Source organism: Phascolarctos cinereus, unplaced genomic scaffold (genome assembly GCF_003287225.1).
Source record: "Phascolarctos cinereus isolate Bilbo 61053 unplaced genomic scaffold, phaCin_HiC Scaffold_726;HRSCAF=1367, whole genome shotgun sequence".
Classification (NCBI taxonomy): Eukaryota; Metazoa; Chordata; class Mammalia; order Diprotodontia; family Phascolarctidae; genus Phascolarctos; species Phascolarctos cinereus.
The window spans coordinates 155,180,630-155,203,059 of record NW_027556098.1 but is presented as its reverse complement, the minus strand read 5'-3'; the positions used below and the strand labels follow the sequence as shown (position 1 = coordinate 155,203,059).

Below are 22,430 nucleotides of genomic sequence, written 5' to 3'. Positions count from 1 at the left end.
GTAGACAATTCACAGCATTCAGACTTTTGTATTATTTGTCTTGCTTGTATTTGGTTTGGATCTGGAACAGCTTGGCAGCATTTTGAAGAGTTTCCCTTCATGAGATAAGAGAAGCAATAAATGGAGGCAGTTCAGAATGAGAACAGCCCTTGAAAGCAAGAGGAGTGGAAGATTGCAACACATTTTCATGAAACCAGGAGCACAGAATTAGCGGCAATTCTCAAGTTTCACAAGGGACTACAAAACATCACAGTCTCTTGAGATCATGCCACTCTGGATTGCAATTCTAAATTAAACTACAATCAGAAGTATTCTTGCTTAGAATATCACCTTTCAGCTAAAGATATCAATGTGTCTACCCAATAAACAATTATGATTCTTAATCCCCGCAGAAGAAAGAAGAGGAAGAAACTAAGGAGAAAGCAAAGAAATGGATTCTGAACAATTCTAAAAAATTGTTTGTTGACTCAGAGGAAAAATGCAGTTTAGAAGGTGGTTGAAGACTGTGCAGGCACACTTTAATTTGTTTTCTTACAGAGCTTTTGTTGTCTAGTGGAGTATGGTAATAAGGACATAGCCCTTGGATTAAAAATGTTTGGTGGTAATGAAGGTGAAGGCTAGAGAAGTGTGAGATTTTCCTGGAGACTGGGGTATCTTTAATATGAAAGATGATATGACTTTATAATAGTCTTTTCAGGTTTCACCTTCCCCTCTCCATCTTGGGTCATTCACTTCACTGCTCTTTACCTGTGGATTCTGGGACTATTCACACTCTTAATGGTTGATTCATGCTTGATTGTATCCTGTTATTATGTGACACTAGGAGGCAGCAGAGTGAATGTAAAGTCAAGGCAAAGCATTGGGAGATGACTCAGAGATAATAGATAGCAGTGAGAGGTCAGAGAGCTACCAGCAGTCAAGAGAGGTCTGTCCTCAGGAAGAGCAGAGTCAAGGGGCAGAGAAAGAAAATAGTGGGACAAGCCTGTCATTATCAAACTCAGGTAGGAAATGCAACCCAATCCAACACAACCCAATTCAACCTAATCCAATCCAACAAACATTTATCAAGTGTTTACTGTATACAAGTTTACAATGATAGGTGCTAAGAGTTTAAAGACAAATGAAAAAGTCTTCCAGTTTCTTTGGAATCTGGACAGATGGGGAGGAAAATTTAATTTTAGGGACTGACAATCAACAGATTATGAGGTGACCTTGATTTGAAACAAGTTTCTGGTTGAACCATGAGCTTTTTATTTACCTCTTGCTAGTGGATAACATAATTCCAAGATGGAGGCAACCTAGGGATTGTAGATGAGAGTAGGCAATTGAATATACCTGTCTTGTTTCAGAGGTCAAGAGCTTTGGAGTAGTTAGGCCCTCTGGGGTAAAAAAGAGAAGGCCACAGTTTGAAAGTTTTAGAACAACAGAGAGCTGAATCTGAGGTTACTTCTCTAGTTACCAGCCAATTTCCTGGTGTTTATGTGGTCCATAAACACTCTCCTCTATTGTCCCAGACAGGGTAATCTGTATTTCCTTGGTCATTACCTTGGTACCCAAACTAAAGCACAAAACACACTTGTGTGTCTAGAACATGGAGATACCATAGAGGGCCAGATCTGTCCTTCATTATCCATGTTTTATGACTCCTTTAATGCATTTTTGGAGGTAAACTAACTCAAATATATTTACTATCTCTGACTTTTGGTAGAAAAGACTAGCTGTTGAATTTATCTAAAAGTACAAAAACTTTTATGAAAAAAAGAGGAATGAGTAGGAACAAGAATGAAGAGAAAATGAGAAAAAGCAGGAGTTTTGTGTTTATCAATGAATAATAGTTTATCTACTAATATATTTATAGAATATGTTTAGCTATTGTGGTAGTTTTACATAAAATCACTTACATCAAAACTTTTGTAATAGAAAAATTTGTGAAGACTCATTTTGTGGGAGCTTTTAATTTATGAGCCTATATGGGTTTGAACTCCTCCATCTACATGGAGTTGGGGAGATGCACGTCTTCAACCCCAAAGGTTCATTCCAGTCCTAAGATTCTATGAATCCTTTGTACTTCTTTGGCTACATAAGTATTCCCTAAAGTCTTTAACTAGCTTCTCCTTTTATTGCTGTGGTAATATTTTACTACTTCTGAATCTAGTAGTTTTTGTTGTTTTTGTTTAGTCATTTTTCAATTGTGTCTAACTGGTGATTCATTTGGAGTTTTTTAGCAGAGATACTAGAGTGGTTTGCCATTTTCTTCTCCAGCTCATTTTACAGATGAGAAGGGTTAAGTGACTTTTGCCTTGCCCAGGGTCATACAGCTAGTAAGTGTCTGAGGCCAGTTTTGAACTCAGGTCTTCCTGACTCCAGGCCTAGCACTCTATCCACCGTGCCAGCCAGATGCCCTGCTCTAGAAGCTACTATGGAGTATTTTGTTTGATAGATTGTTTCAAATTGTGCTGCAATGGGACTCAAATCTGTCAAAAATGATTTCTTCTTTGGGGCCATTTGTTAGTCATGGGAGCCAAGGGAAGAGAGTGCTTCAGGAAGGGTAAGGTGGTCAGTTTTGTCAAGTGCTACAGAAAAGAAAAGGCTAAGAAAAAGTAATTGCACTTGGAAAATTAGGAAGTGATTGCTGACATTTGAAAGAACAGTATTAGGAGAGTGGTGGGAATGAAATTAGATTGTAAATGACTTCGGAAGTATAATCTAGTTTTTTGTGAAGCTGCATGAGTGGATGAAATGAACATTTAATTCAATAAACATTTGAATAGAGTGTAGAGAAATAACAGAAGTGGGTCCAGGACAGAAACCTGAGGAATGACTTCATTAAAGGTGCAGGTAGAAAATGAAGAGTCAACAAAAGAGACAGGAGTACTCCAGAGAGGTAGGAGGACCAAGACATTATAGAGTTGTGGTTTGGCAATAAAAGGAGCAGGGGAAGAGGGTATAAGGGGAAATGGTAGCAGGAGTGGGTAGTAGAATTAAGATTTTAATTTTTATCTATTTATTTATCTAATCTATCCATTCATGATTCATTCTTCTATTTTTTTGACTTATTTAGATTATTATGTAGATTATTATCTATTTATTGACTTATTTAGATCTGTGAAACAAAACAAAATCTATTTTTCTACCTCAATTCACCCTAATTCCAAACTTCCCTGTTTCCATGGAGGGCACCACCATCCTTTCAGATCAAAGCCTTAGCATCACCCTTAACTCTTAACTCTTAACTCTCATTCACCCTACATATCCAATATAACTTATTTTTTCAGTAATCATTTATTTTTCTATCTCCTACCTCCTCCTGTCCACTGGGAAAACCCCCCTCCCCCAACTTTTGCAACTTATATACACCGTTCAGCAAAAATAAATTCCCATATTAACCTTGTCTGAAAATATGTCTCATTCTGCATGCATCACTTCTTTGTCGGGATGTAGGTAACATTGTCCATCATCAATTATCTGAAATTGTGGTTGATTATTGCATGATCAACTCTTAAGTCTTTCAAAATTGTTCATTTTTATGATGTTGTTATGTTATAAATTGTTCCCTTAGTTCTTCTCACTTCACTCCGCATCAGTTCATACAAATTTTCCCAGATTTCCTTGAAGCCACCTCTTTCATAATGTCTCATAGCACTTTGGTATTTCATTACATTTATACATCATAATTTATTCATTTTTATTTGTTCATTTGTTTAATTTATGAATATCTCCTTAGTTTCCAATTCTTACCCACCACAGAAAGAGCTGCTATAAATATTTTTGTATATATAGGATCTTTTCCTCTTTCTTTGATGTCTTTGGGGATATAAATCCAGCATGGATAGCTTAAAAAATTTTTTTTCAAAATTTAATTTAGTTGTTTTCAGTGAACAAATATATATTTTCTCCCCCCCCCCCAACACTGGAGAAAAAAGAAAAGCAAAACCCTTTAATGCCATTGCGGGGGATGTGTGTGTGTGTGTGTGTGTGTGTGTGAAACCTTTGTGAGAAACATACATGGTCTAGCAGAAAAAAATCTCCACTTCGGCCATTTCCAAAAAATACGTCTCTCTCTCTCTCTCTCTCTCTCTCTCTCTCTCTCTCTCTCTCTCTCTCTCTCTCTCTTTATATATATATCCGGAGCCTGTCACCTTTCTGTCAGGAGGTGGGCAGCATGTTTCATCATAAGTCCCCTGAAATCATGGTTGGTCATTGTATTGATCAGAGTTTGTACTTTCATATTGCTCAGTCAAAAGGTATGCACAATTTAGTAACTTTCTGGTCATAATTCTAAATTGCATTATAGAATGGCTGTACCAATTCACAGCTCCGGTAAAATACATCAATATTTCTGTTTTCACTCAGACCTGCCAACATTTGTCATTTTCCTTTTTTGTTAACTTTGTGCAACTTACTTATTTGTAACATATTTCATGTCTTCTCTCCACTTGCACAGCTGCAATTCTAGTTCAGGCCGTCATTATTCAATTGGACTATTGAAATTGCTTTCCAACTAGACTCCCTTCCTCAAGTCTCTCCTCACTCCAATTTATTCTCCACTCCACCCAGCTACTAAAATGATTTTTCTAAAGTATAGGTCTGAGAGGTCATCTCCTACTCAATAAACTCCAATGGCTCACTGTTATCTCTAAAATCAAATATAAATCCTTCTAATGGACTTTTAAAGCTCTTCACAATTTGGCCCCTTCCAGTCTTTTCAGTTTTCCTACATCATGCTTCTGTCTGTGAACTCTGCAGTCTAACTTACTGTTCCTCACATATGAAGCTGTATCTCCTCTCACTGTGCCTTTGCACTGCCTATCCCCCATGCCTGAAATGCTCTCCCTACTAATCTCCAATTCTTTGAATCTCTGGCACTCTTTAAGATTCAACTCTAGTGCCATCTACTGAAGGGGGTCTTCCCTTCTAGGGTTACCTCACATCCATTCTGTGTGTATCTTGTACATGCCAATTTATGTACATGTTTTCTCTCCCGCTAGAATGTAAGATCCTTGAAGACAAGTGCTTTTTGCTTTTTCTTTGTATCCCTAGAACTTATCACAGTGCCTGGACCATAGTAAGTGCTCAATAAATGCTTGTTACTCAAAACTCATCACATCTAGTCTATATATGAACAAGAATTCCCTCTACCCCATCTCCGCAAATGGTGATCTGGCATCCATTTGAAATTCTTCAGTGATGGGAAAACTCCCTACCTCGAAGGTACACTATCTCACTTTTGAGCAGCTCTAATTATTAGGAAGCTTTTCTTTATATTCAGCCCAAATCTTCCTCTTTCCAACTTCTACCAGTTGCTCTTGAATCTGCCTTGTGAAGCCATGTAAAACTTACCTAATCCCCTTCCACATGACAGCACTTCAAATTCTCAAGAACAATGATCATGCCCCTTTTTATGTTTTCTTTTCTCTGAACCAAATAGTCTTAATTATTCCATTCAATCTTCATGTGGCAAGGTTTCCAGTCTTCTTACCATACAGGTCATCATCTTCAATATGCACCCAACTTGCCAATGTTCTTCCCAAAATATAGCAGTCAGAACTGAACACAGATATGGTCTGACCAGGGCAGAGATGAATGCACCTATTTCATTCTTTATTCTGGACACATGTTTCATTTCTCATTAGCTATACTTCTGACTTCTTCATGTCTCAGAAAACTCTTTATCATAGAATTCATACTCAGCCCCTCCACCTCCTTGGATGGCTTTTCCTAGAATTTCCATTGAAGAAAGGCACCAGGTCAGCCCATCTCTTCATTTTTCACTAGGTCTTATTTATGCGAACAGTTATTTAGCCAGGACTCTCTAATTTTAAAAATCTGAGTAATACTTTACTTTTGTTTCTTTTATAATCAATCATTAGATTCAGCCCCATTGTTTATGCTATCATTATTTTTTCTGGTTGTTGACTTCCTCATCCAATATATTGTTAGCTATCTCTGAAAGTTTTGTGTCATTTGGAAATTTGATAAGCATGTTATTTATACCTTCACCAAAGCTGTTAATAAAAATGTTGAACACAACAGCATCCCTGGGGTACTCCAACTAGAGACTTGTCTCCAGGTTGACATTGATCCATTAATCACTATTCATTAGATTCAGTCAGTTACCAGTTTGGAATTCACCTAAATATACTATTGTCTAACTCAGTGACCACCAAACCTCTTTGGTTGCATATATCTATATCTATATCTATATCTATATCTATATCTATATCTATATCTATATCTATATCTATATCTATATCTATATCTATATCTATATCTATATCTATATCTATATCTATATCTATATCTATCTTCAAGCACTCACTGCCAATATGTCTATTATTTACTTATTAATTCATTATATACCTGTCCTACTATACTAACAATTATGCAGTTTTTAAAACTTACAAAAATAGAAATTCAAAAAGAATGCAATAAAGATGAAATAATATTTGACCACAAAATCAATTAGGAGCCATTGGAATTCATTGAATAGAGGAGGGCCATGGTCAGACCTATACTTCATGAAAATACTTTGGTAGCCATGTGGAAGATCATCTGGAGAGGGGAGAGACTCAAGACAGGAAGGTCAGTTACGAGACTATTGCAATAGTCCAGGAAAGAGATGATGAGAAGCTGAACTAGGTTGATAGCTATATGAGTAAAGAGAAGGGGACAGATGTGAGAGTTGTTGTGGAAGTAAAAATAAGATCTGGTAACTGATTAGATAATGTGAGGTGAGTGAGAGTGAACTGAATCAGAGATGACACTAAGGTTGTGAATGGGAAGGATGGTGTTTCTCTCAACAAAAAGAAAGAAATTCAAAAGAGGGTGGATTGTGGAGCGGGGAGGAGAGCTGAGAAAATAATGTAATTAGGGTTGTAATACACCACAACTCATCATGCCTATTCATCCTTTGAGACTTAATCTATTCCACTTAAAATGAAAATGGGACTGGGGAGGGGTACAATTCTTATTCATTGATCATTGCCCTGGAGCTCAGAACCTACTCTCCTAGGGCAACTTGCCACAGCCACCAGGTAATCTGAAGGTCATACTGGGAGGGGGGAAGGGGAATTTCCCAATGGCGATTGCACAGCTGCTGCTGCTGTTCTAGATACCCAGGGAGTGGTTAGGTTAGAAATGCCCTGAAAGAAGTGGAGATGGACATGAGTGTGCACAATGTGCATCCACGGTGGAGGGTGAATGTTATGGTATAAAGGTAAGTGTAGTTGTGCTGAAGACAAGCCTCAGGCTTAACTATTGTTAGGGAGGTGGGATGGAACCCATTTTTCCACTCTCTGAGCAGTTGATACAACATGAAGACTATTGGTTTGCCCTGTACCTTTCCAACTTGTTCACAAGGATATCACAAGAGACTTTATCTCTATTTCTTTCTGAACATAAGTTCAGAAGGGGATACACAGAGGTCAAGTTTGTTACAGCCTTTAAAAGTTAAATATGCTTTTAAAAAGCCAGCCATATGTAGCAAGGGTGGTGTGGGTATTGTTTTATTTTTGTCTATGGAGATTATATGTTTCTACATGGATCTACGAGGTATGGCTCACAGGGAAGTGAGACCAGACATCTTTAGCATTTCCTCCCTTTACCTTTCTCCAAAGGAGACTGATTCCTTTCAAGAGAAGAAGCAGGAAGGAGCACCCTTCTCCTTAGAGAGAGGTGGTACCAGGCTAGAATTAAATCATTCTGTTTCCTTCAACATTATTAATCTAGAGAGGTGTTATTTTCAGATTCAAACTATAGCTCTTGATCACTCTTCCTTAATGGGGAAGGGTCCTAAGTACCATCTCCTCAATTATCTTGGATTTCAGTTTCTTCTTCATAATTTTTAATATGCCCTTTCCAGAATATGCCCTTTCTTTGTAGACAAAACAGAAACAAAACAAGAGTTGCCTAGATTCACTTCTTCAGTCATTCATTATCATCCAACTTAAACAATGGTTCTACCTCTTTAATTTTCCTCTTTGCTCCTAAGGTAGCAAAAATCTCCATTTTTGTTGTCCTTATGACAATGTAGATACATTCTCAGTCTTATCATTCATGATGCCATTCTTAGAGCATCATGACTCTTTTTTGTACACATCCTTATTTACCTACCCTTGGTGTCATGTACATATTTTTTTAAACATCTAATTTAGTCAATGAGTCCTCTGCATAGTCATTTTAGATAGCTTACCCTTTCCTTCTTTGTTGGATTAATTTTCAACTGTATTGCCAGGATTTCATTCTTGAGAGTATTTTCTTAGGGGTAAGTAAGGAGGGATGGATGGAGAATTTCAGGCTATGATTAAAATGGTTGACAATTGTCAGCCACAAACCCCTTCCATTCCAACAAATTAGATAAACACAAATTAAACATAGTTGTATCTTTAGCCAATTTATATTTGATAAGGAATAGGTAGAGATTTGTAGAAGTTCACTATCTAGGATTGTATCCTTAGTTATATTTAAGACAATATTTCCTAAACTGTGATTTTCCTTATCTGCCTTTTCTTATATCTGTTATTTTGCCCTCTTCTTTTTCTCTCACATTTCTCCTATATAAGGAAACCCAGTCAATTTATTGTAAAATGAAGATTTGTATTAGAGAAGACAATAAAATTTAAAAGTGGCAATTCAAAATACAGCAATAATAAATTGACTAAATTGACTAAATACTGCAGTCAGATTAGAAACAGGTGACTTGCATGAGGAGGTATGCAAATTGTATATAATTACATGTAAATGCAATGCAAATGGATTTGTAGACCTCTGGTTTATAGACCAAAATGTGGTTGTGAAGGTCATCATAGAGGTCACAGGTTTAAGGTATTTGGACTTAAACAAAATTTTCACAACTCTCCTGATAATTAAAGATACTAACAAACCTATGCTGAAAGTGAATAAATAGGGAGTCACACATTTCCGTTTAACTCATGTTGTGTTCTATATCTCCCACACCTGCATTTTAATGAGTCTTTCCTTTTGGTCTGTCTCCTTTGTGCATTATCCTCCAGGTTTGAATATTTCCACAATCGATTAAATATTTTTTGAAGGACTACTACAAAGAAGTCCTATACTGGCTCTTTGGAGATTTTTTTAAAAAAAAGTGTAAGATGTAATCCCTGCCCTCAAGGTGCTTATAGTCTAGTTAAGAAGACCAAGGTAACAGTTATAAAATAATTAATGGAGAAATAAATATTAAAACTATTGTTCTGGCTCTAAGTATAATAGGAATTCAGAAAGGAGGAAATCAGGTAAGCCAGGGGACTCGGAGGATATAGAAGAGACAATAATTGCTTTTTCAGTCAGGAAGGTTGATTATTCAGGAAAAAAATATTTAACCTAATTCAAGTTTTTAAGAAAAAAATCTCTAGGAGAGAAACTAGTATTGGAGAATAGGGAAAAGGGATACTTTTCAATTGGTGAAGTTTAGATTATTTTTATTCTTATCAACTCAAGATAATTGATTATCTAGCCTGTAGATTGTTTAGTTATAATAATAATAATATCATTCATATAGTGTTTCAAATTTTGCATAGCATTTTACATATACCAATTTGACCCTTACAACAATCTTGTAGGAGAGGAGATAAAATAAAGATTATAAGATCATAGATATCCTGGTTTTTAAAGTCTTTTAGAATTCTAATATTGAAAATAGTGGACTACCCTTTAAATTCCTAAAATATTTATTAGGGCACATTTATGCATGTATGTATGCATATATAGTGTATATGTTTGTGTGGATAGACATGTCTCTATGGTATCCATAGATTAACAAATATAGATATACTATTTATGTTAATATTAGTTATGTACTGATACTATTTTCCCACAGCTACTCTAACATTTGTCATTAAAAAAAATCTTTGTCAATCTGATGGATGTGCATGGCATTGAAAGTATACCATTCATATGGCACTGTAAGCAGACTGATAGTCTCTCAGGTGCTTCAAAGCTAGGATTCCTGTATAGCCATTCTAGGTTTCAGCCTGCATACATTTTGAGGTAGAGTCAGTTTTGGATCCATTGGATTCTGATACCAGGAGCCATAGTGGCTAGTGATCTCTTGTTGAACAACTTCTATCCTAGACACATGTTGTTATTATCCTTCTGGATCCTGTGGCAAAAAGATTAATCATTTGAAACACAACTTTACTCATTCCCCAAAAGCAGTTCATTCTGTGCTTGTGAAACATCCTTATTGGGACAATTGGTTAATCAGCTGAGTGAATTCCTTGTGATAGATTGTATCCAATCAGGGGTAGTGGAATGTGGTGAAAAAGTGTGTATATTCTCCATAGTCAAAATTGAATACATGGAAGTTATAAGAACAGTAGCATCAGAATGCTGGTGCTAAGGATTAATTTACTGCAAACCATTCTGGACTCAATCCATTGGCATAATTTACTTTCCTTTCTATTTCATATTGCCAAGTGGATTATCGTTGGAGGATTGTATTTATCTATTCTGAATGACTATAGTTACTCTTTTTGCTACCTTAGAAGGGTGATACAACTTTTGCTTTATAATTTTGGAGGGCAGTGGAAGCTTTATCAGCAGCTAGGTAGTTCAGTGGATAGAGCACTGGACCTGGAGTCAGGAAGATCTGAATTCAAATTTGGCCTCAGAGACTCAAAGCTGTGTGGCCCTGGGCAAGTCATTTAACCTCTGCCTAATCCACTGGAGAAGGAAATGAAAAACCACTCTAGTTTTCTTTGCCAAGAAAAGCCCATATAGGGTCATGAAGAGTTGGATACAACTAAACAACAATGGAAGCTCTGTCAGCTACCATTTTGCCCTAAGGGTGGCTCTAATATTGTGGGTGAGGGAACCAATAGGAGACCTGTCCCAATTACTCAACATACCTATTCCTAGAATACATTGGGGGATAAATGAAATCACTATAGAGTACAATCTGGGGCCCACTGCCTTATCAGTGGGGTGCACCCTTCCCATCATTTCCTCAAACATCTGCTCCCTAGAAACTCCCAGTCTGACAAGGGGACCCTCAGTTAGCCATCAAGCATATTACTCTGTTTAAGGCTTTATGTTAAGGACTGGGGATACAAAGAAAGGCAAAAACAGTCCATATCCTAAAGGTCACATCTTCAAAAATCAGTGTCATTTAAAAGCCAATGTCTTAAAAACTTAGCCAATTATCTTGCCTCAATACTTGGTAGTGGAAATGGCTTCAGGACTCAAAAGTGGAGAACTATTAATTGCTCATGGGTAGACTGAGCAAATATAATGGAAATGACAAACTACTTAAATTAATTCACTTATTCAGTGCCACATCAATCCACCCACCAATGGATTGCTTTATAGAACGAGAAAGAGTAATAATGGAATTCATTTGGAAAGAAAAAAGGCTAAGAAGCTCAAGGGAAATAATGAAAAAAAGTGGGAAGGTAGGGAACCTATCAGTACCAGATTTTAAATTATACTGCAAAACAGTACAGCTCAAAGCTACTGGGTACTAGTTAAAAAATATGGAGGTCAAATAGTAGAATAAATTAAAGTCACAATATAGAGAAGAAAATTAACCTACTAGTGAGATGTTTGATAAAAACAAAGACCCTAACTACTGGGGCAAGGACTCACTACTATCCAATACAAACTTCTGATAAAACTGCAAAACTGTCTGGCAGAAATTAGGTAGAGATCAATACATCGTACCATATACCAACTTATGTTGTAAGTGGCTGCATAACTTAGATGTTAAAATTCACATCATAAACAAACTAGAGGAGTAGAATAGAAATTACCTTTCTGATCTATGGACAGGAAAAGAGTTCATGACCAAATAACTAACAGAGAGGAACACAGAAGGTTAAATGGATAATCTTGATTACACAGAATTAAAAAAAGTTTTACACAAAGGAAAACCAATGCAGTTCAAATTAGAAGGGAAGCAGGTAATGGAAGAAAATATCTTTGTAGAATGTTTCTTGGATAAAGGTCTTATTTCCAAGCTATAATGAAGAACAGATTAGCATTTCTAAGAACAAGAGCCATTTTCCAATAAATAAAAGGTCAAAAGACATAAACAGGAAATTTCTAAAGAAAGAAATTTAAGCCATGAACAGCTATATGAAAAATACTCCAAACCACTAATAATTAGAAAAATGCAAATTAAAGCAACTTTGAAGTACTATCCATTAGATTGGTAAAGAGAACAAAAAAGGAAAATGACCAGTGGAATGACTCTGGGGGAAAAAAAGACAGATTAATGCATTGTTCATGGAATTGTGAACCTGAGAGTAATTTGGAATTCTGTACCCAAAGTCACTAAACAATAACCTTTTGACTTAGTGATACCACTAATAGGGTTATACTCCAAAGATCACCAAAAAAAAAAGTTAAAAAAATACCCATTCCTACAAAAATATCTATAGTAATTATTTTTTTGTAGTAGAAAAAAACACTGAAAACTAAGAGGATTCGCATTAATTGAGGAATGTTTGAAAAATTATGCCATATGATGGTAATAGAATATAATTAAGCTATAAAAATGAGAGAAATAATACACCCTGTAGTGATTTCATTTATACCCCAATGTATTCTAGGAATAGGTATGTTGAGTAATTGGGACAGGTCTTCTATTTGTTCCCTCACCCAGAATATTAGAGCCACCCTTAACAGTAGGGCAAAATGGTAACTGATAGAGCTTCCATTGTTGTTTAGTTGTATTCAACTCTTTGTTGCATAACAAAGATACAGTTTCACATGTTCTATCATGTAGATAGAAAAGAACTAGGGATAAAAATGAAAGGAAGACAGTCCCAACCCTCCAGGGGCTTATATTCTAATAGTGAAAGACAACGCATAAAGGTAAGCTAGGCAATATATGGAATTGCTCGTTGTTTTTGGCATTTATGGTGGGGTTTTTTTTGTTATTATTATTTTTTAAGAGAGATGATCTTAGGTTTTGGTGAGGTTGAGTCAAGAGGAATCTTTTTTTTTCCTAACCAGATTCCAGACAAGTCTCCATTTGAGATGCTCTGGGTTCTGAAATTGGCTAAAATAAGGGAATGGGTGAGTGATCAAGGGAGACAGCCATTTAGGCTTTATCTACCTTGCTGGTGGCATCTTTATCCTTTCTTCTTCCTTACTTCTCTGTGGTCTTTCTGCCTGTACGGATTTCTCTTCATGGGCTGTCTGTTATTTAGGAATCTCATTATGGGAATCACTCTTTCCATTGTCTGTTAATCCTTATGTGACAGAATAGACATAGTAAAGGATCAGCTAGGTTTAGGTTGAAGGAATCAAAGGAGATGGGCACCTCCCACTTGACTAGCTCCTTAAAAACCTCCCAGATTTCTCAGGGTTAAGATCTTTCCCAATTAGGGGGTCAGACTCCAATCATATAGATTTGATGTAACTGCAAATTAACTTCTTTCCTCTATTAGTTGCCCTCACAAGAAGGATCTGAGCCTGTTTTTCCTGATTTCCCAGCTGGCTTTTGGTAAACCTCCAGTTTATTCATGTAAAGCTAATGTATGAAGCTCTCTTCTTGTCTGGTGCATTCTAGCCCCTGCTCCCTTTGCAGTTTGCTTAAAGCAATAAGAGCCAGTTCATTCCATAATTCCCAAGCTCTCTCTCTCCCCTATTTTTGGTGGTGTTCCAGTGTCAAGGGCATCACCTCTCCTCATCTTTCTCCACCTGTGTAAAAAAAGTTGATCCCATAGAGAGATCAGGGAGAGGTGGGCATGGTATGTCCCCATGGAAAGCCATTAATTCCCATGATCGATATGGCTCTTTACTCCGGGCCTGGTAGGCTAGAGAAGCCTTTTTTCAACTTCCACTTAACTTTATACTATATCCCTGATTATTTCAGATTTTGGAAACCCACATCCAATGCTACTTTAGAAAGAAAAACAGTTTGCTAACTCTTATTTAGATTTCTGATACTGAAAATAACAAATGAACTCACCTTTGAATCTCAAAAGAATTTATTAGTGAGACTGAAAGATACATATGTATATGATTATGCAGATATATACATTTGTGTATGAAATCATGAACTGATCCTGCTTGCTTCAAGGGAAAGAACAGAGTTTCTGTTGCTTCATAAAATAGGTGCTTTTTCATCTTGGTTGGTGGTTTCTCATCTTGTCCTTAGCCAGGATTCCTGCATAGCCACTCCAGACTCCAGGTGACCAGTCCCTGAAGGTACAATCTGCTTCTAATAGGTCGGGTATCAGCACCTTGTGCTATACCAAATCAACCAATAAACAAACATTTATTAAGTGCCTACTGTGTGCTAGGCACTGTGATAAGCTCGAAGGATACAAAAAGAGGCAAAAGACAGCCCCTGAGCTCAAGGAACTTACAATCTAATGGGCCATTAACCCTCCACTAAAGTGCTTTTACTCAGTTTTTTGGGGGTACAAAATGCTTATAGACCTCTTGGCACCTGTGACAGTAAATACAGGCATACTTCACTTTATTGTGCTTCACATCCAGATATTGCTTTTTTTACAAATTGAAGTTTTGTGGTAACGCTGTACCAAGCCGGACTACTGGTGTCATTTTTCCAATGACATGTGCTCACATTGTGTCTCTGTGTTACATTTTTGTAATTCTCATAATATTTAAAACTTTTTCATTCTTATTATATCTGTTCTGGTGATCTGTGATCAGTGATCTTTGATGTTACTGTTGTAAATGTTTTGGGGCTCCATAAACCGTCCACATATGAACTTAATATATAGTATGTGTGTTCTGACTGCTCCAAGATCAGATCCCTGTGTCTCTCCCTCTCCTCAGGCCTCCTTATTCCAGCAGATACAACAATATTGAATTTAGGCCAATTAATAATGCCACAACAGCCTCTATGTGTTCAAGTGAAAGGAATAGTCAATGGAGGGCAAACTTCATTGTTATCTTGTTTTAAGAAATTGTCCAACCACCTCAACCTTCAGCAGCCAACAACATGGAGGCAAGAACCTCCACCAGCAAAAACAGTATGACTTACTGAATCATCAGAAGATGATTATCATTTTTTTTTAGCAATAAAGTACTTTTAAATTAAGGTATGCACATTTTTTAGACACAATACTATTGCACACTTAATAGTATAGTGTAAACAGAACTTTTATATGCACTGGGAAACCAAAAAAATTGTGATTCACTTTATTGTGATATTTGCTTTATTGCAGTGGTCTGGAATTGAACCCCAAATATCTCCAAGGTATGCTTTAACTCAAATGGTCACATCAAACATGACATTTTACCTATTTTTAGACACATTTCATGCCATGCTTATGGAATATAGTCCAGTCAGTCAGCTGAGTAAACTGTCCTACCTAATCAAGAAGGGTGGGAAAAATGATAGGATGAGATCCTCTCATTCACCAAGTAAGACATTTGAATGTTATAAGCATAATAGCAACTGAATGTTTACAATACATGTATCAGAAATTCATCCATTTTGTCTGCCTACTATACTACTGCCCACTACTACAGTATCTATCTGTGGAAGAATCATAGGTTGTAAAGCCAGGTGGGGCTGTGGAGATTGTTTAGTCCAACTCCTTTGTTTTATATAGGACATAAGCATTCATAAAGGTGAAATGATTTGTTCAATCTGACCCAGTATTTGAATCCAAAGCCTCTTCCTTTGACTCTAAAACCAGTGGTCTTTCAATTCAGCGGTGCCTGGAAATCAGGACTCTTTTTTTTTTTTTGGTGAGGCAATGGGGTTAAGTGACTTGCCCAGGGTCACACAGCTAGTAAATGTTATGGGTCTGAGGCTGGATTTGAACACAGGTCTTCCTGAATCCAGGGCTGGTGCTGTATCCACTGTGCCACCTAGCTGCCCCAGGACTCCTTCTTACAGCAAAAAAAAAAAAAATCACCCACCCTTCACATGCTAGTAGTTGTAAAATTAGTGAAGATTGATAGATAAAATATATAATTTTTCCTTCTTATCGTTTCTCTTTACCTTCCTCTACCAATGATGAGGAATTTTATCTTATAAGTAATATGTAACAGCTCTTTTTCATGTTTTTGGTCATCTGGTAAAAGATTTGTTTGTGCAGACTGAGAATTTAAATTTTTGACTAAAACAGCTATGTCTAAAAGATACATCTAGAATATAGGTTTTTGATTAAATTCAATACATTCTTAATTGACTACAGGTATACCATTGTAATAGGGCAGTTAAGTGATGGGCCTGAAGGCAGAAAGACTGATTTCTCTGAGTTCAAATCTGGCCTCAGACACCTACTACCTGTGTGATCCTGGGCAAATCACTTAACCCTGTTTGCCTCAGTTTCCTCATCTGTAAAATGACTGGAGAAGGAAATGGCAAATCATTCCAGATTCTTTGGTAAGAAAAGCCCAAATGGGACATGAAGAGTCAGAAAAGACTGAAAAAAAGTGTGACTGAAAATACCATTGTAATAGGTTGTGTAGGAATACAAAATAAATATCCATTCATGAATCTAGCAACTACTATGTATCAGAGACACTGTGCTAGAAGTTTAAGTAATACAAAGACTCAAGCACAGGCCCTGTCCTTAACAGAGCTTATAGTTTAGGAAGGAATAAAATCAAATGTACAAATAAAAAATATAAGGTAGTAAGCAAAGAGATGCAAACCAAGTCCTAAGGGATTTCATAGGAGAAGGAGAAATCACTTTCGGGGAGAGGAGAAATCAGAGAAGGCTTCAAAAAATTCTAGGGTTCCTAGACTTGTTGGGTAACTCAGGGGTTCAACCCTGGCTGAACTGGTCACATAAGGCTCTCTTCATTGATGCAGAGAATGATTACTTGAAGCTCCATGCCAGTGAGGAGAGGAGTTGGCACTACTGGGAGAGAAAGTTCTGGGTCTCCCTGAGAGGAAATTCCCTGAGATCTCTAGTGCCCCAGGCTGGAAATCAGGGGCATGTAGAGGTTGGCTCCTACATCTCTGTTCCCAAAATCTTTCTCTTCTTCCAAGTTAGGAACTTAAATGCCCTCTCCTTCATTAATGTAAATAGCCTTAAGCAATTGCACCAGGCTTGAATCGTGGGTTATACCTACATGTGGACATGAACCAATAAAATGTCAAATGAATAATAAGAAAATAACTGGTCAGAGTCCAGGAGAGGGAGTGATCAATATGGGCTGGAGAGGCCAAAGAAAATTTTTCAGAGAGGATGTGGGGCTTGATTCTGGCCTTGAATGACTGATTGGTTTTAAAAGGAGGAAACTGGGATGAAGGTATCCTAGATGGTGAGTATGCGGTGATGAAAACAGCAGAAGAAGCAAAGGCTGAAGGAGTTGTGGGAAGGAAGAGTGTTGGGTTACAGTGAGGATACCAGCTGGGCTACAGTAGAGGGTTGCTATTGGGGAATATTCTTTCCTGGGAGTAGCCTGAGATATTTTTAGGGGAAGCATAAGACCTTTGGTTTTATTGGCATGAAGAACTCCTTCCATTAGTGTAAATCAGCATTTTCTCTGCAATTTCTAGTCTCAGAGAATGCCTGCCACATCAAGAGGTTAGGTAAATTGCTTGAGGTCACATAGCTAGTACTTGACACCAGGTTGGATTTGAACCCAAGTCTTTCTGACAGACTAGCTTTCTATTCACTACACTATCCATGCCTTGGATACGGTGGCACAAATGACTTGTTACCACAGAGATCTGTGACATTGGCTATTCAGGAATTCCATTTGATGTTCCTGTTGCCAGCAGGAAATTGGGCCTTAAGAAAGCAGAGAGAGTTGGAAATTCATGTGACAGCTGCCAGGGTCTGGTAATTTTCTGAGCAAGGTGCGCAGCAGCAACCTGTAAAGTCACCTAAATAATGCTCAAGGTTTATGCCTGAGAAAATAACCTTTCTTTCCACGTTGATAAAAAAAAAAGAAAAGAAAAGACAAATTAGTAACCTTTTTCTAATTTTTCTCTCTTCTTCCTCTTGCCTACTTCCATCCCAACCCGCAACTTTTCCATCAAATCAGAGCAGGGCACTAATGTACGGGACACAGAGTCATTGGCATAAGGTTCCCCCGGAAAAGAGAAATTCAATGCCACCCACTTTGCGCTGCTATTCCTCCCGTATTCCCTAAAGAAGTAAAGTCAGTAGGGACCTCACAAAACGGCTTCTAAACCTGTCTCGCCCCTCATCCTGTTCCTTTACCCCACTCCCACAGTCCCTGTTCCCGTGCCTGGTCCCTGGCACTCCCAATGATCCACAGCTCTCCTCTCTCGGGTTTCTCCACAGCTCTCCTCTCTCGGGTTTCTCCGCACCTCTCCTTTCCGCAGCAGGGTTCCCTTGCGCGCCCCGGGTTGGAGAGGGTAGAGGCGGGGTCTCTCAGTCTCTGCACCTGCCCTGAGGGCGGGGCGGGGAGCCGAGGGCCGCCCCCTTCAGGGCTGCAGCGGTGGAGCCGAAGCGTGCGGGGCTCCTGTCTGCCAGCCTGCCTGCCAGCTCCAAGCTGAATCTCCTCCTTCCCTTTTCCCCCGTGCCCTCCCTCCCCTGCCCACCATAACGTACCTCCAGCCAGCCTCTCCCTCCAACCTTCCCTCCCTTCTCCCTTCCCCTCCCCCAAGCGCCCTCTTCGCCTAGCACTTCTTACTCTCTGGCCACGGTCTCCTGCCTCTTCAGCCTCGTCACTCTCCGTCCCTTGCCATGGAGCCGGCCACAGACAGCGAGCATGGCAGCCCCCCGGAGCCCAGCGCCCTGCAGCCCCCCGGGGGCAGCTCTCCCTTAGCCACTGGCTCCCAGCCTTACCCAGGCCGAGAGCCGCCGCAGGAGGAGCGGCACCTTCGGATCAGCGAAAGCGGCCAGTTTAGTGACGGGCTGGAGGACAGAGGTGAGTGAGTGCTAACCTTAGCTCCTCTCTTCCCATTTCCTACCTCTTCGTTTATCCCTCAATCTCGCAACTTCTCCACGGGCTAGGCACGGTGGGAGCGGATCAGGGCTCCTACTTGGACTGGGCGATTTCCACTCCTATCCAGCAGCATCTCTTTTTTCTTCCCCACCTTTGAGGCCAGTGTTCTCGGGGACTCTGCCCTCTGACCTTTTGGGGAGAAAGCTCTGGTCTCTGACTCCTTGCGCCGAAACGAAGTGGTTGTATATTGGAGGGATGGAAATGAAGCCGGTTGCTTTCCAGCAGATCCTTCCCAAAGCCGGCTTTCTTCGCGGCTGCCGCTTTTGAGGATTCCAAGAAAGATGGGTGTGTGTGTGTGTGTGTGTGTGTGTGTGTGTGTGTGTGTGTGTGTGTTCTCTTTTTTCCTTGGGTACCTTCCATCCCCTCACCCTCCACCAATGTGGCCAGCTTTCTCCTAACATCCCTTTTCGGTTTTCTACCAATTACCCTTCAACACCACGCCTAGGAACCATCCCCATCCCACTCCACCAGAAAAAGTTTGAGGGAGGCATTTCGGTACCCTGAGGCTGCGGCTTCCTTGGGACCCTTGCATCACTGCTTGGAAATACCTAGGGTTGGAGCCCTCCAGCTTTTTTCCTTGGTAGCCTGGGCACAACTCTCCTTCCAGAGGCGCGCCGACATCCCGGTCCCTCCACCATGGCCTTGCCGAACCATGGGGTATTCACCATCTGCCGGGGGTCTTGGCTTCTCTATTCAGTCATTGCTAGTTCCCCTTTTGAATATTTCCAAATGCGGGTTTAGCTTGTCGGGGTTATTTCTTCAATCCTGGTGCTGTGTCCATTACAGAGCCGAGAGCTCTGGGTTCCAGCACCTGAAGACAAGTGTGGGAGTAGCAAAGAGAGGAAGGGACAAGGTAGTGAGAGAGAATTCGTTCTTTGTGTTACTGCTCAAATCCATTTCTGTTGCATAGTCACATACTTTATGTCCCAAGTCATAGTGGATCCGTTTGGGCAGCAAACCTGACCCATCTTTTGGTAAAGAGAGAGACAACACAATTTTAGAGGACAAAGGTGGCTTCGGGTTGCTGTGAATCCAAGAGCTTTGATGAATGAATCTAAAACCCAGGAGCTTATATACCGAGGCAACATAAAATGTCTCTGCGGTTATTATTGATCAGTTATCTCTCTCCTCTCCTTCCTCGGCCTCTCCACCCCCACCCCCATCTGTTATGTTGTCACATTCCTATAATGGCTTTCAGCAACAAAACCTAAACTCTTGACTTCTCAAATCCTCCTTTCAGGTCACTTCAAGGAATAGCAAAGATTTGATGATACTCCTATTTTTCTTTCCTTTTTTCTTTTTCCATCCTTGCATCTCCTTTCATATTTTCAGGTTCAGCCTGCTTGCAGAACTCAGATCTCTGCTTCACAGCTGTGCCCTTACTTCCTTTCTTTCCCAGGTAGCCACTGGTTCCTCAAGAAATGGACTTTAAGATTTGGGATTTTTAGCTGTCTTAACAGAGCCACTGGGTCTATTCATTAACTAAGGCAGCATTTTACAGTCTTCTGGAGAAATTCAACCCATTTAGCCTTCCTCAACTTAGAAATCTTTATTAGAAGCATTCTATTATAGGTTAAGATCAATTTGTATTTTTTCAGTCTTCTCTGATTTATACCCATTTCTAGCCTCTCTCAGCCCTGTGCCTGTTTGATATTTAATATTGTAATGCATGACCCTTATCTTTTTCCTTCTGAATTTTAAAACTGTCGAATTTCAAATAGAATGAAATGGAAACAGCAACTCCTAGAGAATCAGCAGAGATGCTTACAGACAATTGGAACTGTTCCAAATGCACTGAGTTCTGCAAATGCCTTGGCATTTCTATCCTTCTCCTGTTTCCTATGTACTTAACAAAACATTATGTAAAGGAATATTATAGGAGACTTTGCAGGTAGCATATCAGAGTTTTGAAGTATTTTTTTTACAAATTAAAACCTAAGATCTTATTTTGAGCTGAAAGCAACCAGTCACCTGCCTTGAGCTTATTTTTGTAGCATTGCAGGTTATGTTTAAAAGACGGCCTATTTCTTTCCACCCCTCAAAACGATAATTTTAATAAAGTGCTATGATAAATTACATTTTGTAATTTGTAACAGAAAGGGGAGAAAAACCTCTCACTCCTGGGAATTCATTTCTAGGTTATTTTTGCTGGTAAACTGATTCCCCCCCCCCACTGTATAGCAGTATGAATGAATTTGCTGCCTGTTCATGAAATATGTCAGTGTGTGAATTCAGTGCATATCACATACAATAGCTTGGATTTCCTGTTCCTGCTTCTCTCCCACCCAGCCCTAAGTATCCTTTGCAGTATAGCTGGCTCCATTGCCACAAGATGTTGTTCATTTGCTTTTTGAAACTGAAACGTAAAGTAAATACAAACAGGTGAGATTCTTCAGGGAAAGAAAAAAAAAGGAAAAAGCCAAACCTCATCTATGTTCCATATCCTGGACAACAAAGAGCTAAAATTAAAGAATTCATTTTTATAAAAACAAAACATATTTTTATCTTGGAAAGTTTATTGCAGTATTTCTTTCTTCATTTCTTAAAGTGAAACAACATGGCATGATGGAAAGAATATTGGACCTGGAAACAGAAGACCAGGATTCAAACCTTATCTAAGTTACTTATTGGCTATGTGACTTAGGGCAAACCTTTTTTTTTTTTTTATTAATACCTCCCCTGGTTTCAGACTCTTCATTTTAAAGTGGATATAATATTTGCACTGCTTTCTTTAGAGTGTTGTTGCTATTAGGAAAGTGTTTTTTATGCTCTAAAGCAGTATATAAATGTGAGATTATTAAGAAATTGCATATTATTATTATTATTATTATTATTTCATTGACCTGAAGAAGACCTCTGCATGTCTTATTTCTATTTTTTTTTTTGGCATTCAGTTTTTTTTTAGAATAGGGAATCAGCAATCCTGGCTGTTTACTGTGCCTCTGATTTAAACTACCTGCTTCACAATGGCTTAGATACCTGCTGGTATTGGGGCAGTGGAGATTGTCTGGATTTGCTGCTGCCACACACTCTCTGGCTCTGTAGTCATAGGACTTAGATTTCAATATTGCCTTCAACACTTATTCCCTACATGACCTTCAGCAAAAATTACTTACTCTCCCTGGCCCTCAGTTTCCTTGAGGTCCCATGTCACCCATATGATCCTGTAATCCTCTCTAGTCTATGCTGCTACTCCAATCCTTTTTTTTTTAGAGCTCCAAGCATAGAATGGTCTGACTGTGAGTCTGTTGTTTAGAGATGAGCGATGATGTGATTCTTAGACTAGCCCAAAAAATTGATTCAGGGGAGCTCACATTATAGTTGAACTAGGAGAGGAAGAGAAGCAGCCATATGTTTCCTTGGAGAAGGAAGTCTTCCAGAGGCCACTAGGTGGCTTTGTGGAAGAACTTGGAATAAGGAAGACCTGAATTCAGATCCTACCTCAGACTAGCTGTGGGACCCTGGGAAAAAAAATCACTTAGACTTTTTTCAGCATTGGTTTCCTCAGTTGAAAATAAGGATAAAAATACCACTTTTCTCATCTTGGGATT

The 22,430-nt window shown here is 38.8% G+C and overlaps 1 protein-coding gene across 2 annotated transcripts in view; it reads left to right on the top strand.

Moving 5' to 3' along the window:
• Positions 1–22,430, top strand: part of TMEM163 (transmembrane protein 163) — a 399,751-nt gene that overhangs the window by 87,228 nt on the left and 290,093 nt on the right. The window contains exon 1 of one of the 2 annotated variants that reach the window (XM_021009490.2): positions 18,350–18,801. The exons of the other annotated variant lie outside the window; for it this stretch is intronic. Within the exon in view, the coding sequence (XP_020865149.1) occupies positions 18,618–18,801 (184 nt within the window). The 5' untranslated portion in view covers positions 18,350–18,617. Of the gene's footprint in view, positions 1–18,349; positions 18,802–22,430 lie in introns of those variants that run through there. 2 annotated transcript variants of the gene reach the window in all.